We start from the raw sequence: 16,338 nt of genomic DNA, 5'->3' as shown, positions 1-16,338 counted from the left end.
TGAGCTCAAGTGACCCTCCAGCCTCAGCCTCCCAAAGTACTGGGATTACAGGTGTGAGTCACCATGCCTAGGTAATGTCCTCATCTTTTAAAACTACTGGGTAATGACAGTAGTTCTCCCTGCCTCATGGGTTACTGGGGATCAAATGGAATCAAACTGGCCAGGCATGTCCTGCTCAACACGATGCTTAACAGAGTGCCATGCTCTGGTGAAAAGACAAGGTCCAGGCAAAGTGCATCGAGATGTCACTGCAGCCCCAGCCTGCTCAGCATCTCCAACCATGGCTGCACGCCAGAGTCCACCAGAAGAGAACATTTGGGGCAAGGGTGGGCAGGGCAGAGGAAAGAGCACAGCACACACCACCTCTGAGACACCAATCCAGGGTATGTACCACTGAACAGATGGCCTGGGCTCTGCAGGGCACTGTCTGGTTTTGCATCCTGGACTTACAGCTCCATGACTCAAATGTAAAAATAAAACAGATGGTGATCATACGGAATACCTGAAAATACCATTAAGGTAACTAGAAATTCCTAGTCCAATGATTCCAATGCTTGGCACATAGTTGTGCTCGAGCTGCACACCAAGCAAGAGGAAATTCCTACAGAGACCACTGGGACTGTGGCCCTTTGGATAAATCCCACGTTCATACATCCCTGTCGTCTCCCAACTCCAAGCCTAACCCAGATTCAGCTCATACAGACTTATGGGCATCCACCGGGTGCCAGCCACGGAGCTAGATGCTTCCAGGGGTCCTTCAATGAAGCCTCTTATTATATGATCAGTTTCACAAACTCCATCTTCAGGTGCTCTTCTAAGCTGTATGATGCTGTCTCGCCATCACCTCTGTAGACTTGGCAGAAGCCCTCAAGGACTCTATTGCAAAGCCACAGACCTGCCCAGGGGCGGCCTCCAAAGCTGCCGAGAAACTTGTCATTCGTCATGCTGTTTACAACAGACAGGCTCTGCTAGGACACAGGCACTGGCCTCTTCCAGGTCAGGGTGGCTACATTCTATACCCTGCTGGAGCTGGCTTGCTGTTGGTTCAGGTGGAACAGTGAGCCTGGCCTTGTCCTCTGAGTAAAAAAGGCCACAGGCATAGTCTGGCCTGGTCACCAAAAGGCTATCACTAAATCATATTTTATTGCCTCCTTTTTATAGAGCTGGTAGCTTCCCTAATGGCTATCATCAAATTGATTTTTTCAATATCCTTTTCCTAAAGCTTATCAAAGGGGGAACAGCAGAAAAGCAAACAGCCAAGACAGGGAGCTGAGCTTCTTTTGACACTTGGGGCAATGTCTAGTTAGCCCAATCCATCTTTCAGATGGGGAGACTGAGACTCTGGAGACTTGCTCGAGGCCAGTAGCTAAGTGGTAAGATGGTGAATGGCAGCCAGATCCAAGCCGCAGATACCTTTCTGCACAGCCATCAGTGAACACTGGGAGCAAATGAGAGAAGAGAGCAGGAGGGAAGAAGGGAGGCTCACCTGTTTCATTTCCTGTGGAGTATACAGCATGGTCCGGATTATCATTACTCGGTCCAGAAGGTCAAGAGGGATGCCGTGAGGGGATGTGATGTCCTCAGTGCCTCTGTAAGGGGCAAAATTAATCCCATCACCTAAGCCTCTATTAGACAAGAAACAACACTGGAAATACAGATCCAGCATTCACACCACAAGCAGCTGGCTAGGCAGCCTAAGAATCAGAGCCAGGACCCGAGTAAACAGACTAACCTCCAGTGGCATAAAAACAACTTCAGGCTGGGTGCGGTGGCTCACGCCTGTAATGCCAACACTTTGGGAGGCAGAGGCGGGTAGATCACCTGAGGTCAGCAGTTCAAGAATAGCTGGCCAACATGTTAAAACCCTGTCTCTACTAAAAATACAAAAGTTAGCTGGGCATGGTGGTACACACCTGTAATTCCAGCTACTGGGGAGGCTGAGGCATGAGAATCACCTGAACCCGCGAGGCAGAGGTTGTAGTGAGCTGAGAGTGTACCACTGCACTCCACCCTGAGTGACAGAGTAAAACTCTGTCCCAAAAAGAAAAAAAAAAAAAACCAACTTCATTATCTTGGTAATCATCAGTATCATAGGAAAACTGGGAAACAGGAAAAAACAATAACTAAAATCATACTCAAAAATAATCATCTAGATATCTGCCAAACTTTCATATATATACAAATTATATAGTATAATATATAGTATGTACTATATACTATATATAGTACATATATGTACATATAACTATATACTATATATAATACTCTATAGCATAATTTTACAAATTATACTAAGTATGCACATATTTTTTTGTTTTTGTCCATGTTGCTTCAGTTTTCTTTGCTTTGTTTTGTTTTTGAGACCGGGTCTTGTTCTATGGCCCAGGCTGGAGTGCAGTGGCATGATTCTAGCTTACAGCAGCCCCAGACTCCTGGGCTCAAGGGCTCCTCCCACCTCAGCCTCCTGAGTAGCTTGGAGTACAGGTGTGAGCTACTGCACCTGGCTTGCATCAGTCTTAATATTTATGTTTAATATTTACTTAACAATCCATTAAATATTTTACTTAACCCAAATTGTTGAGCATTTAGTTTCCAATTGTTGCTATTATTTTTATTGATACTTTGATGCATACAGTCATAAGCATTTCCTTAGCAACTGCTGTAGTGCCTGACAGAACCCTGAATAGCTACTTGAATGAATAACTATCCTAATTTATTCAGCTACATGAGTTATCTAATCTCACAGGATCATAGCCACTACCAAGTATTCTCATTCTGAAACACTTTGCTATTTTGACAGTTTAGAAAAAGAGGGAAAGGTAACACCTTGGTTAAGTTTGCATTTCTTTGATTACTAATGAAGCATTTGAATGTATTCCCTTATATATATATATAATTTTACTTCTTGTTGAGAAGGATCCAATCCCATCGTTTGCCTATTTTTCTCTTGAACCCTTAGCCAAACCATAGGAATAACATCCTAGGGGAGGAACCTTGCCAACCCACCAGACCCTGAGGTGCACTGGGCAGTCACTGGTGGCACACGGGGCCAGCCTTCAGCTGGTGTTTGGAAACCCCATGTGCTGTGGGCTTCTGCCTTGGCCTCTGGGGGTCATAACAACAGAAAGGCTACACTTCTGGCATTCTTAAACTCGTGCAGGATTGTACAGTCTATGGTTATAAGTAATCAATATAACAAAGAATTAGTCATGTCAACTGGATTTGTTAGTATCTGAATATTTGGTTTCAAAAACAAGTAAGCATGCTAAAAATTTAACTTTCGTAAAAATAAAATCTAATTGTTTAAATTCTATCCAGTTAATTGAGGTATAAAAATGCATATTTATGACTGCAAAAATAAAATGCAAACAAAATACATGCTAGCACAGGATGAACCCTGAAGACATGCAAAGTGAAATAAGCCAGAGACAAAAGAACAAATATTTTATGGTTTCTTTATAGGAAATATCTATAGTAGGCAAATTCATAGAGACAGAAATTAGCCAGGCCTGGTGGCATGTGCCTGTAATCCCAGCTACTCCGGAAGGTAAGGCATGAGAATCACTTGAGCCCAGGAGGCAGAGGTTGCAATGAGCCAAGACTGTGCCACTGCACTCCAGCCTGGATGACAGAGTGAGACCCTGTCTTAAAAGAAAGAAAAAAAAAAAGACAGAAATAAATGAGAGGTTACCAGGATCTGAGGGGAGGTAGGATTGGGACTTCATGCTTAATGGTTACAGAGTTTCTGTTTTTGAGATGATGAAAAAGTTTTGGAAATAGTGGTGATGGTTTTGGAAATAGTGGTGATGGTCATGCCACACTGTGAATGTCATTAATGCCAATGAATTATACACTTAAAAATGGTTAAAATGGCAAATTTTATGTTACACACATTTTACCACAATAAAAACAATTCAAAGAGAGAATAAAATGCTACATTAATGAATTGTTAAGTCCAATGCAAAAAAATTAAAATATTCAAAGTAAATACGGAAACAAACTAATAGGAAATACAAATATTAGTTAACTTTAGAGAAAACTTATCTTTTTCCAGCAACAAATGTCTTTTTAAAATTAGGAAGAATTATAAAGATGAAATTCTATCATGATTCAAATCTCAGTATTTGGTGTACCTGCAACCTTCACATTAAGCAAAATAACCTTTTAAAACTACATTTAATTTTTATTTTTTAATTCTATTTAGGCCATAAGTGTTTTTTAAGTCTTATTTGAGAATTCTTTTGGGAATTCTGAGAAAACTGTAAGATCTCAATTTTGACATATTAAAATATCCCAAGGACAAAAATATCCAAAATTCTACACCACCCACGATAAATCACAACAAACATAAAAAGTTTAAAGAAGAAAAGGTTAGAGAAAAATAAAGTAGTCCTGAATCAAACTTCACAAGGACAGAATTTATAGAAATGCATTAATAACATTTCTTATAGTTTTCGAAGTCTATTAAAAGGCTGCCAAGTGGTAAAAAGGAGTTTGATGAGGAGAAAAACAAAAGAAAAGGCTGCTGAGGACTGCTAAGCATTTTTCAGGAATTAAAGACCAAACATTTTTGAGATTTGTCCAAGCTACGAATCTGAAGTAGAAAGTTTCTTCCAGAAACTGTATTAGTGGGAGATGGTTCCAACTGGTGATGCTGCTGAGTGGGCTGGTTGAGTGGAGCCCCCATGTGCCAGCAGCAGTGCTGGGCCGTGTGCTGACCTCAGCAGGAGCTAGGGGGCAGGGAGTGGGCAGGATCACAGTTTAACAAGGCAGCCGTAACGGTAATGTTATAAAACTGTTAATAAGAAGCTGGATAATAATTACATTTTGGTAAATCTGCAGATTTATTCTTGCATCTTAGAAGTTCATTTCTGGCTTTGGCCTCAGTCTACTATTAATTTTAACATTTTACCATTCAGCAATTGTCCAAACTCGGCCGTAAGTGAGCTTCCTCCAGATAGACAGTTTGGAGTTATGAAGCCACAGACCCAAATCTCCTTGGAATCCAATACAGCATTATCTATAGGAGCAAGACAAATGTACTTCTAGAAATGTATCCTGCAGATACACCACCACATGTGCAACATGGCTGACTCATTTGTGACTACCTTCCTCTTACAATAACTCTTACAATAACTGTGACACTGTGGATGTTTTGGACCAAATTAATTCTTTTTGAAAGGCTGTCCTATGCACTGCAGGATGTTCAGCAGCATCCTTGGCCTCTACCCACTAGATGCCAGCAGCACTTCTGAGTTATGTTAAGTAAAAATGTCTCCAGACATTGCTACATGTCCCCAGTGGAACAAATTTGCCCCTGGTTGAGAATCACTACATAAATACTTCTTTATGTAATCCTGTAACTACAGGGACACAGATAACACAAAGCTTTTCTGCTGACAGAAAGTGCAGTAAAAACACCTCTCTGGGTAATGCGATGGGTAACTCACCTAATATCCACTTAACCTTGGGCTCAGTGGGCACACAGTAAGAGTGCTAAAAAGACAGCCATTTGATTTTCTGATGAGGCTGCCAAAACAATTCAATAAAAAAAGAACAGTCTTTTCAACAAATGGTTCTGGGACAACTGGATATTCACATGCAAAATAATGAAGTTGGACCAACCGCTTCCTTACGCCCTACATGAAAATTAACTACAAATGGATCATAAGCCTACACATGAAAGTCGAAACTATGAAACTCTCAAGAGAAAACACAAGCATAAACCTTTGTGATTTTAGATTAGGCAATGGGTTCTTACACATGAAACCAGAAACACAAAAAACAAAAGAAAAAACATAAATTGGACTTCATTGAAATTTAAAACTTGGGTGTGTCAAAAGACACTATCAAGAAACTGAAAAGACAACCCAAAGAAAAATAGGATATTTATAAATCATATATAAATGATGAAGATCTAGTATCCAGAATATATAAAGAACCCTTTTTTTTTTTTTTTTTTGAGACGGAGTCTGGCTCTGTCGCCCAGGCTGGAGTGCGGTGGCCGGATCTCAGCTCACTGCAAGCTCCGCCTCCCAGGTTCACGCCATTCTCCTGCCTCCGCCTCCCAAATAGCTGGGACTACAGGCGCCCGCCTCGTCGCCCGGCTAGTTTTTTGTATTCTTTAGTAGAGACAGGGTTTCACCGTATTAGCCAGGATGGTCTCGATCTCCTGACCTTGTGATCCGCCCGTCTTGGCCTCCTAAAGTGCTGGGATTACAGGCTTGAGCCACCGCGCCCGGCCAAGAACTCTTATAATTCGACAATGGAAAGACAAAGAACCTGAATAAAAAATGGGCAAAGGATGTGAATAAACATTTCTCCGAAGACAATATACAAGCGGCCAATAAGCACATGAAAAGACGCTTAACATCCTTAGTCGTTAAGGAAATGCAAATCAAAACCACAATGAGATATTACTTCATTACCCACTAGAATATCTATAATCAAAAAGACAGACAAGTGCTGGCAAGAATGTGGAGAAACTGGGACCTTCATACATTGCTGGTGGGAATGTCAAATGATGCAGATGGCTTTGGAAAACAGCTGGCAGTTCCTTGAAAGGTTAAACAGTTACCACTGGACCCAGCAATTCCACTCTTAGGTACGTAACTGAAAGAAATAAAAACCATGTCCGCTTAAAAATGTTGTACAGGGGCCGGGCGCGGTGGCTCAAGCCTGTAATCCCAGCACTTTGGGAGGCCGAGACGGGCGGATCACGAGGTCAGGAGATCGAGACCATCCTGGCTAACACGGTGAAACCCCGTCTCTACTAAAAAAATACAAAAAACTAGCCGGGCGAGGTGGCGGGCGCCTGTAGTCCCAGCTACTCGGGAGGCTGAGGCAGGAGAATGGCGTAAACCCGGGAGGCGGAGCTTGCAGTGAGCTGAGATCCGGCCACTGCACTCCAGCCCGAGCGACAGAGCGAGACTCCGTCTCAAAAAAAAAAAAAAAAAAATGTTGTACATAGGCCGGGTGTGGTAGCTCACAGTAATCCTAGCAGTTTGGGAGGCTGAGGCAGGAGGATCCTTGGAGCCCAGGAGTTCAAGACCAGCCTGGTCAACAAAGTGAGACCCCATCTCTACTTACAAAAAAAAAAAAGAAAGAAAGAAAGAAAGAAAAAGTTGTACACAAATGTTCAGAGCAGCATTACCATAATAACCCAACAACCCAATGTCCATCAACTAATGAATGGTTAAATAAGATACACTATTAAATATTCCATATAATAGAATACTATTCAGCTGGAAAAAGAAATAAGTACTACGCATACCACAACATGGATGAACCTTGAAAACAACACGCTAAGTGAAAGAAGCCAGTCACAAAAGACAAGATTATATGGTGCTATTTATACAAAATTTCCAGAAAAAGCAAATCTATAGAGACAAAATTGATTAACGGCTGCCGGTGGATGGGGGGTAAGGGTGCAGAAGGGACGGTGACTGTTGATGGGTACAGTTTCTTTTTGGGTTGATGAAAATGTTCTAAAATTGATTGTGGTGATGGCTGCACAACTCTGTGAATACACTAGAAACCATACAAAAAATTGTATTTTATATGAATTATGTCTCCATAAAGTTGTTTTTGTTTTTTGGTTTTTTTGTTTGTTTGTTTGTTTTTGAAACACTATCTACCACAAGGTTACACTGAACAGAGACCACACTGTTTCTTAAGTCTTGATGCTTTGGTGCAACAAAGTGACTTTCAGTGAGAAACTCCTACAAGAACTCCTAATCCCAGGGGCTATACCTCAATATGGAAAGAAAATCTCCCAGTTTTCAAGCTGGGATCAGTGCTGGGCTCTCATCTAACAGTTCAGGATCCTGAGCTTGGAAGGAAAGGTACTGCTTATGGTGTCAAGTTAGGGAGGAGCCAGGCAAGCGGGCAACAGAGCTTTGCCTCCCTGTCATCCATGGATGGACCTTTCCCAGAAGGAGTCTGGAGCGTCAAGAGGCCCAGGGACAGGTGCTTCTTCTAGAACGGCTCCCACATCAGCTATCCACAGAGAGAGGTGACCTAAAGGATTTGGGGGCTGCTTGTCAAGGTCAGGAGGGGCTATGGCTTCATGCCTTTCTGGGTTCTCAGAGATCCCTGAGTCCAAGCCATGTCCACAGGGCAGACCAGGCAGGGGCATGAAATCAGTTTCCAAGAGGGCAATACTCTAGGACTGGCCTGGGTGACAACTTTGCATTCACTTTTTCTACTCTTCACATAATTCTGCAAAAAAGGTGCTGATATTCCCATTTCCTGATGAGGATGGTAAGATTCAGAGAGGTCAAGGAACTCGCCGGGGTCATGAGCTTCCACATGACTCCAATGCCTGTAATTTTTCCATGTGGGAACCAGGCTAGTGCTGGAATTCATGCTCCATAAAACGCAACAGCCATCAGAGAGTGGGCTCACTTCTGAGGCTCAATCTACAAGGGTCATTTATACAGGGAGGGGTGAGCGGCAAGAAGCTGAGAGGGAGCGTACACTACCTGGAAAAGAACACTCCTAGAGGCTGCATTTTCACAGCAATCTGTTGTCAGCATTCAACAGTTCCCCACTGCCATCTCCAGGCAGCACCCATCAAAGCTCCATCCCCGCTCACAGCCCAGGGGCCACTGGGAAGCAGTGTGGGAGAGCAGTGAGAGCATGCAGTTTGGATCCAGACGTTCCTCTGGGCTCAGGTTCCAGTGGCAACACTTTCTAGCCTATGGCCTGGGCAGGTAACCTCCCATTTGAGTCTGGAGGTAACTTCCCATTTGAGTCTGGAGATAACCTCAGCTGCTCACAGGGTTGTCAGGGTGTCCTGGGAGGACATGAGATGGCCCATGTAGAGCGCTCTGGATAGTTTCTGACACAGAGGAAGCCCTCAGTTAGTCACCTCCCTTCCCCCTTCCTTTCCTTGAGAGCTCTAGAGATCAGATGTGAGTCTGGGGGGTAAGGAAGCCCTGTAGTTCCCCTCTAGGGGTGGAGTCTGTGGGAAGCACGTCAGATGGCTATTATTGTTGGCTATTACTTTTTTCATCACCATGTTGACATTATTATCACCACTATAACAAATTTCCTACTAGAACACAGTGCCAAAATTCTCTTTCAGAGCAAACAACCGAATCTGGGTTGCCTGAACCGACCTGCCTAAAGATCCATGCTCTGAGCGCCTTCCTTCCACTTGGGTAACTGTAGTCTGGCAAGGAGTCTCCACAACCTCTAGCAGCCCTTGATCAAATCAGCCCAGATGGGGCTGGGGCCAAATCTCCCAGGTTTCAGGCTGACCAGAGCTTTGTCTCCACTGAGCAGATTCTGAGATCAAGGCCACCTTTGTGTGCACCTTAGTCCTCAGTGGGATGGGACTGAGAGACCTTATTTCTGGGGGCGAGAGATGCCAGGCTCTGCAGGCATCTGCTGGGCTGGGTTCCCTACTGTGGAGGGAGGGAAGCCTATTAGCAGAGCTCCCCAGCAGGGGGCACCATCTGTCCAAGGCTGAGCCCTTTCACCAGCTGCACTGTCAGGCTTCAGCCTGGCCTGGCCAAGGCTAAGAAAGTCCAGCCAGCCACAGGCATGCCAGGCATACCAGGCAGAAGGCCCACATGCATGTGTCTCCAGAAGCTGCCCAGGTAGCCATGCTGGATCTGGCACACACTTTCTCTCCAAGACTTAGGAAGCACTTATGACAGTGGTCTTGTCCAGAGAGCATCATGGACAGGGATTCAGAGTAGCTGCAAGATGCTGCCACATGGACTTGAATCATGCATTCGATTCCTAATTTCAAGTGAAAGAAACCACATGAGTGGGAAGGCCTGTTGCTATAGTGCAGTGCTCACAGCACTACAGAACCCCCTCTGTGGGGCCTACCCAGAGCCAGCAACACCAGAGTTTGCATGTTTTATTTGTTTTTAATTATTTTTAGAGATGGGGTCTCGCTGTTGCCCAGGTGGGAGTGCAACAGCTATTCACAGGTGCGATCATTGCACACTACAGCCTTAAACTTCCAGCCTCAAGCAATCTTCCCGCCTCAGCCTCCCTAAGAGTACACTACAGGAACGTACCACTGTGCCCAGCTTGGACAGTCTTAATAATAAAGCTTCTCTATTAAAAGCAAACTAAAATCTTAGATAGGGCCCACCATCATTCAGAGCTGAGTTAGGCAAATCAGCCGTTTTGATTTCAAACTCAGTTTGGCTCCAGCTGTGTCCTGAGATACTCATGGGCCACAGGGTGTCTTTCCAACTCTCACTGCCTCCACTGCCCTGAGCATGCAGCCTCAGGGACTTTGTCCCCACACTACTCTATTGCAGGCTTGAAAAGAGGCCCCTCATTACCCACCTTTGTGCCCCAAGCACTGCAGGGACCAGGCACTAATGTTTAAACAGGATCACAGAAAACCAAAAGAGTAATAAAACTACCAGGTACTGGGAATACTGACACTGGGCTTGAGAGATGGGAAGATGGGATGTTCTCTAGGACCACGAGCCTGGAGAGTGATTAGGAGAAAAAGCAACCCCAGGAAGGTCCCTGACCCAGCTTTGGGCCAATCTTGGCAGGATGAGCACCATAGGAACACTTGTCTTCCAGGGGTCAACATCTGCCCTGCCCAAAGGCAGCCAAAGGGATGGGAAGGAGTGGAGTGGGGGGATGGAAAGAATCAATGTGGTTCAGAGGTCTGGGATAGAAAGAAAATGCTGGTTTTGTTACCAGAAGGAGCTGGGTTCTTATCCTGTCTTTTTGATGAGGGACAAGTTATGATTCCAGTTTCCTTATTTGAAAAATGATGTCAATAATGCCTACCTCTCAGAGTGCAGGTGAAGACTGAAGACGTTCATGTGTATAATGTCATCAAAGGCTAGCCCTGTCTGATCTCACCTTTGTGCACTCCAATTGAATGACCAGATTGTAGCATCACACCCCAGAGATCACATGGGAGACCCTCATCATGAGTGACAGGGCAGCTGCTGCCTTTGGTGACTAGGGAAATGAGACCAGAGGCAAGCCACTTGGCACGTTTTCCTTCAAAAACAACATGACCTCCCCTCATCCCCATCCCACCTCGTGGGGTTTAGCGAGATCCTGAGGAACAAATGAGCCCTCGATGGAAGGTAAAAAAGCCTTGTGGCTGGCAGGCAGCCATCCTACCTGATGACACAGTTGCCTCGGTTGGACGCAAAGATGACGATGGGGGCGATAGAAGACTCCAGAGCACGGTGCAGGTAGGTGAAGCACTCAATGTCCAGCATGTGGACCTCATCAACAAACAGCACACCCGGGACCAGCTCAGCAATGCCCTGGTCGATGTACTTGTTCACCACCTTATTAATCTCCCCTCGAAGTTTGTCTAGGAGATGCAAGGATGGGCAGGCAAGGTCAGCACAGGGCTGGGAGAGACTATCGCCTTTTCTCCTCCACCTGAATTCAATCCAAACCCATGCTGGGAGCCTAGTTTTCCTACTAGCTATATGATTCCTGACAGGGTGTGTCCTCACTCCAGGCTTCAGTGTCGTCATCTGAACACAGTGATAACCACACCTGAAGGTCACAAAATTGGCAGCCTCCTCCAAAAGATGTGTTTGGTTAAATGTAAAAAGGTTGCACGGGTGTTCTGCATGGGAATCCCTTCACGGCACATGCTCACTGCTGTCACACTCCCTACCATGCCTTATCACCTCCCACACACCCAATGTAGCTCTGTCTGATCTGGGAGACACTGGAGTTTAGGAGCCCTGAGTGAAATGAGTTTTCACATGCAAATTTTCCTATTCTATACCCAGTAAATGACCCTTTCTTTTGGTCCCATACAACAATGTTTAGGTTAATTAACTTTCAATCAAGTGCTCGGACTAACGAAGTGGGTGTTTTTAGAATCCTGAGCAGAAACCTTCCAGGAATGAAAGGCTCTGAAGAAAGGCCCAATCTCAGAGCTCCTAGAGGGATGAGTCTCTCAAAAGTTACATAACCCAACTAAGGTCTCAGTGCTCATTTTCCAAACCAGCTCCTGTGTTATCGTCAGGAGGGAGCAGCTCAAAAACAGAAAACTGGAAGATCTGAGGCAGCGTCTTTCACCAAAGGCACGAGGCTGGGATTGTCCAAAGAGGATGCACACTGAAAACCACGTGAAAAGAAAGAAACTGCTCCTGAAAACTCGAACAGAAAGGTCTCAGATTGCTGCCCTGGCTAAAATTTTGAAGATAATATTTGCTTTAATGTTTAACTAACATCTTAAAGTGACGAAATTGTAGGTGGAATTAGAAAAACACAGCAACAGGAAAGCTGGGAAGAGCAGCAGGGTAAAATAAAGGTTCACAGGAGAGCAGCAGCAGTGTCCCCTGTGGAGCTCTAGGAAGTGCCCACGAACTGGGCAGGGCAGTGCGTGGAGCTGGTCTGTGAAGCTGCCCTGTGCTCTACTAGGGAGGGGGCTGCCAGCACCAAGGCTACAGAGTCTGTGCTCCAGCAGAGCTGGGCAAAATAAATCCACATTTCTGGGGCCTCATAGGGGCCAGAAACTGTGACTGCTGTGGGGCAGAGACCACACAGTGTGCTGTATGGCTGCCTAAATAGTGCCAGAGACTAAGGCTAGAGTCAAGCTCTGAACTATGAGGAAGAAGGAACTGTTCTGAGGCATTTCCTCAGGGCAGATGTGCTCACAGAGCCGCAAGAGCATCTCAGAATGTAGGGCCCTCCACCCTGCCCCTTGCTCGCAGGCCACGCTGGTTCTCCTACCTGTGATTTCTGTCTTCTTTGGCTTCATTAGCTGGCCCATCATGGACAGGATATCTTGTCCCCCCTGCATAAGAGAAGACTTAAGAGTCAGTGCTGCTTTGTAAGGTGACTACAGAAGCCTCATCCCCCTGCATCCCACTCATCAACTCAACATGGGATCCTGAGGTAAGGAGACCCCTCCTCAAAGCCTGAGGAGCTTCTAAACACAGAGGAATTTTTAGAGGTTCCCCTGACCTGTAAGAATCAAACAAAATCCTTTCATGGTAAGTATAAGCTCCATGGGGCCTGCCCAGCCTCTTTCTCCAGTCCTATCTTTTTCCAATCCCTTGTTCCTTGATTAGCCACATGAGACTAGCAGCCCTGCCCTGGACACCCGCAAGCTCTGTTATGACTCAATGCTTTTGAGTCTAGTCCATCTGCCAGGAATGCCATTCTCCTTCCTAGGAAGTTCCCAGTCATTAAAGTTCAAGTCAAATGCCCTCTAGGGGGCATCTGACCCTAACCAGATTCATGACTTCCTCCCAATGTTCCTGTGCCTTTGGGGACACACGGACTACAAGAGTAAGTATAAATATACCATGATTATACTGCTGTGCCTCCTCTCACTAGTTTTGACCACAGGCATGCATCAGCCTAGTCTTTACTTAACTTGGAGCTACTTGGTCTACGGGCCCCTCCCTGTGGAATGGCTGACTCCATAACAGGTTCACCACTCAACCTGCATCCTCCTATGGGCTCCTAACAGTGCAGTCAGCAAGAGGAAGAGGCTGGTGTTTGGTCATTTGTTCAGCATTTAGTGATCACCTGTTGGTTACCAGGCCCTGAGACACAGAGGGGCTCACTAAATGCTGAATAGCTAAAGGCAGCAAATGTTTCCTGTCTGGTCCTCAAAACTGCCTTGCCAAGTAGGAGGAAACTCAAAATCAGAACCCTAAACCACAGAAAACCCAGAGACCCAAAGTGACAAATTAACCAAGCTGGTCAGTGATGGAACAACACAGTTCCTGACTTCTGACTCCCAGCCCAACACTCTTCTCAGGTCAAGGGCTCCCAGGAGTTCAGTTTGCGGATGGCCAATTCACCAACCAAGGGGACCTGTTGGTCCAAGATAAGTCTTCAGTAATCTCTTAACCAAAGCGCCAAGGAACAAAACACCCACGGATCAAATTTCAAGTCAGAAAACAAACTATTCCCTAATAGTGAAGAGGTCTTTTTTAGGATAAGGATGAAACCAAACTGGAAGACCATCACAAGAAACAGTGGTGTCTTGTTTCTTTTAATCACGTATTTCCTACAAATGCCGTAAAGCGATAACATCCTTTCCTACATTTTACTAGTCAAGGCATAAGTATCGATCTGCATGAGAAGCAGACAACAGTACCAGCTCAAAGCTAAAACACTGTGGCTTTTGCTAGGCAGGGGGAAAGAAAGAGCTTTGTCGGGCTTTCTGAAATCCTGTAACGGGCTCATAGAACACTCCTGCCCTCCTGCCATTAACACCCAGAGAATCCCAGGCGTGAGCCCACTGCTGGAGTGAAGCCATGGAGGAAACTGGCTAGCTCAGGGCCAGAGGCTTGGCTGGGATAAGAAACAATACACACGAAATCATCTGTGACTAGAGCATTTGAATGGGAACAAAGGAGTCCCTCGTAGCTCATGTCGATGTTAATTGCTGAACATTACAGAGAGAAAAGGACCGTCTGCCTCAAGAAAGGCAGCAAGACTCTGACAATTCATTCTCAGACCTCCACGCACATACAAAAGGGCTAGTGTGCCAGGTCACCCAGGCATCAAGGCAGTACCTGGGGCCGCGCATTAGCCACATCCAAGTCATGCAAGGTCACATCTTGGATGATTTCTTTCTTTTTGTGCACATCCCCTTTTGGCAAGGGGACATACTCTTCAGCTTCAAGGTCGAATTCTGTGGCATAGGTATCACACCTGCCCTGCCTCTGCAAAAAGAGAGAAAAAAGAGTGCCTGGTGAGTTTTCACTGCCAAGTCCCCAAATGGCACAGGGCTAAGTGAGATAAAGGTCTCAGTTCCCACTGCGGGCCTGACAGCCTACTTGACAAACTCCAAATATGCCCCACTCCCCTGCTGCCAAGAGAAGGGAGTTATCTGCTCATCGCTGGGCTCCAAAAACTGGGTTGAAAAACACCTGATACTTTCTCCCAAAATCCTTTTTCCCTTCTTTCTTTTAACTGTATGCAATTCCTGATAAAGGGCAAATCTAGTAGATTAACTGGAGGCGGAGGAGCTGCTCAGACTCTTTTGTAGATGGGTGATTTATTGTTGATATGAAGTATTATGCCCATCCATTAAACAGTGAGGAACACTGTACAGGACCCTGAAAATCAGATAGAAAAGAATGCCAACGAATGCAGCATTCCTTCCCACATGCATATATCTTGGGAAGAAAATACCAAAGAGATAAAAAGAAGATTAAATACACTGCACATTTCAATTTGAAAATGACTAAAGTTGTTTTGGTTTCTCACCCTGTCCTCCCCCTCTGAACAGGTTTTTGTATTTTTTCTAACAGACTGCCTGTTTTAATCGTGAGAAGGTTAAAGAATGAAGATAAAAGGAAGGCAAACTTTATTATACATAAAGGGCCACTAGTTGACCTTCCATCAGCCTCATAACAGACACCAGCCCCTCCCCACACACCCCACACCCTCTGAAGAAAACAACTCCTTTGTCACGTAGGTATTCTCATGGCAAACAAATCAGGGACAATGCTGTGTCCCAAGAAAGGCATTACCTTCACAGCCCCACTGTTGGCTTCTATGTAAATCACATCTCCAGCCTCTACTCGCTCTTTCTGCAAACTTTCAAAAATGCTGGGGTCCAGCTAAAAAAAAAAAAATGTAAATCAGAAGTGTAATACATATTCCATTTCCTTCAGACACCATGTAAGGTACCTTTTCGTAAGGGATCTGAGGTAGCTAGCAAGTGCATGGAGAAAGCCTGTTCTGCATATGCATGTATACTAGGACCTGCAGGAATGTGAATGCATGAGTACCACACAAGAGACTGGCTTGGGGACTAAGCACATCAGGGAGAGAATAGGGGGGCCAGCATACCTGCATTCCTGTGTAACAAGCATGAAAGGGACACATGGGACACCTACTCTTCTCTTTCCCTTGATTCCAAAGGCTGTAAACTGGCAGCAGCGTTTTTATAAGGATGGTCCTGGCTGCCCTGAGATGGGTGGGCCCAGCCCCCACTGTCCACAGGACCACAGGCCCTATCACCCCTCTTGAGATCATCATCCCTGCTTCACTCCTTCATTTGCCTCACCTCAGGTGGGGTGGAACTTTCTGCAACTGAAGTACCTGCCAGCACCTGCTTACCAATCTCAAGGCTGGCATCTTGCAGGGCCTATGATTTTGGATAAGGTTCTCAGTTCTAAGTTTCCTCATCTATTGCACCCCAGTGCAATCACAGATGTATACAGTAATTCAAAGAAAAGCATAAATGAGAATCTTTCCCAAGCCTTTTGATTCACATCCCAGTGTTTGTGCCACTGGGTCTGCCTGCTTGTAAGAGGAAAGGAAATAAGCAGATTTGGGGAACTGTTGCTTTTCTCCAGATTCTGGTGACCCTCAGTGATTAACATCCTAGGACAGCTG

General features: G+C 45.2%; 1 protein-coding gene across 3 annotated transcripts in view; it reads right to left on the bottom strand.

The window, feature by feature from the left end:
* The window catches only part of RUVBL1 (RuvB like AAA ATPase 1), a 44,284-nt gene that overhangs the window by 5,220 nt on the left and 22,726 nt on the right, over positions 1 to 16,338 (bottom strand). For all 3 annotated transcript variants that reach the window (XM_033210886.1, XM_033210887.1, XM_033210888.1), the window contains 5 exons: positions 15,468 to 15,557; positions 14,505 to 14,654; positions 12,703 to 12,766; positions 11,122 to 11,320; positions 1,487 to 1,589 (listed from right to left, as the gene is read on the bottom strand). In XM_033210886.1, the coding sequence (XP_033066777.1) occupies positions 1,487 to 1,589; positions 11,122 to 11,320; positions 12,703 to 12,766; positions 14,505 to 14,654; positions 15,468 to 15,557 (606 nt within the window). The remainder of the gene's footprint in view (positions 1 to 1,486; positions 1,590 to 11,121; positions 11,321 to 12,702; positions 12,767 to 14,504; positions 14,655 to 15,467; positions 15,558 to 16,338) is intronic.

The sequence above is a fragment of the Trachypithecus francoisi genome, unplaced genomic scaffold (assembly GCF_009764315.1).
Source record: "Trachypithecus francoisi isolate TF-2019V2 unplaced genomic scaffold, Tfra_2.0 Lachesis_group0, whole genome shotgun sequence".
Classification (NCBI taxonomy): domain Eukaryota; kingdom Metazoa; phylum Chordata; class Mammalia; order Primates; family Cercopithecidae; genus Trachypithecus; species Trachypithecus francoisi.
This window is presented reverse-complemented; position numbering and strand designations above follow the sequence as displayed.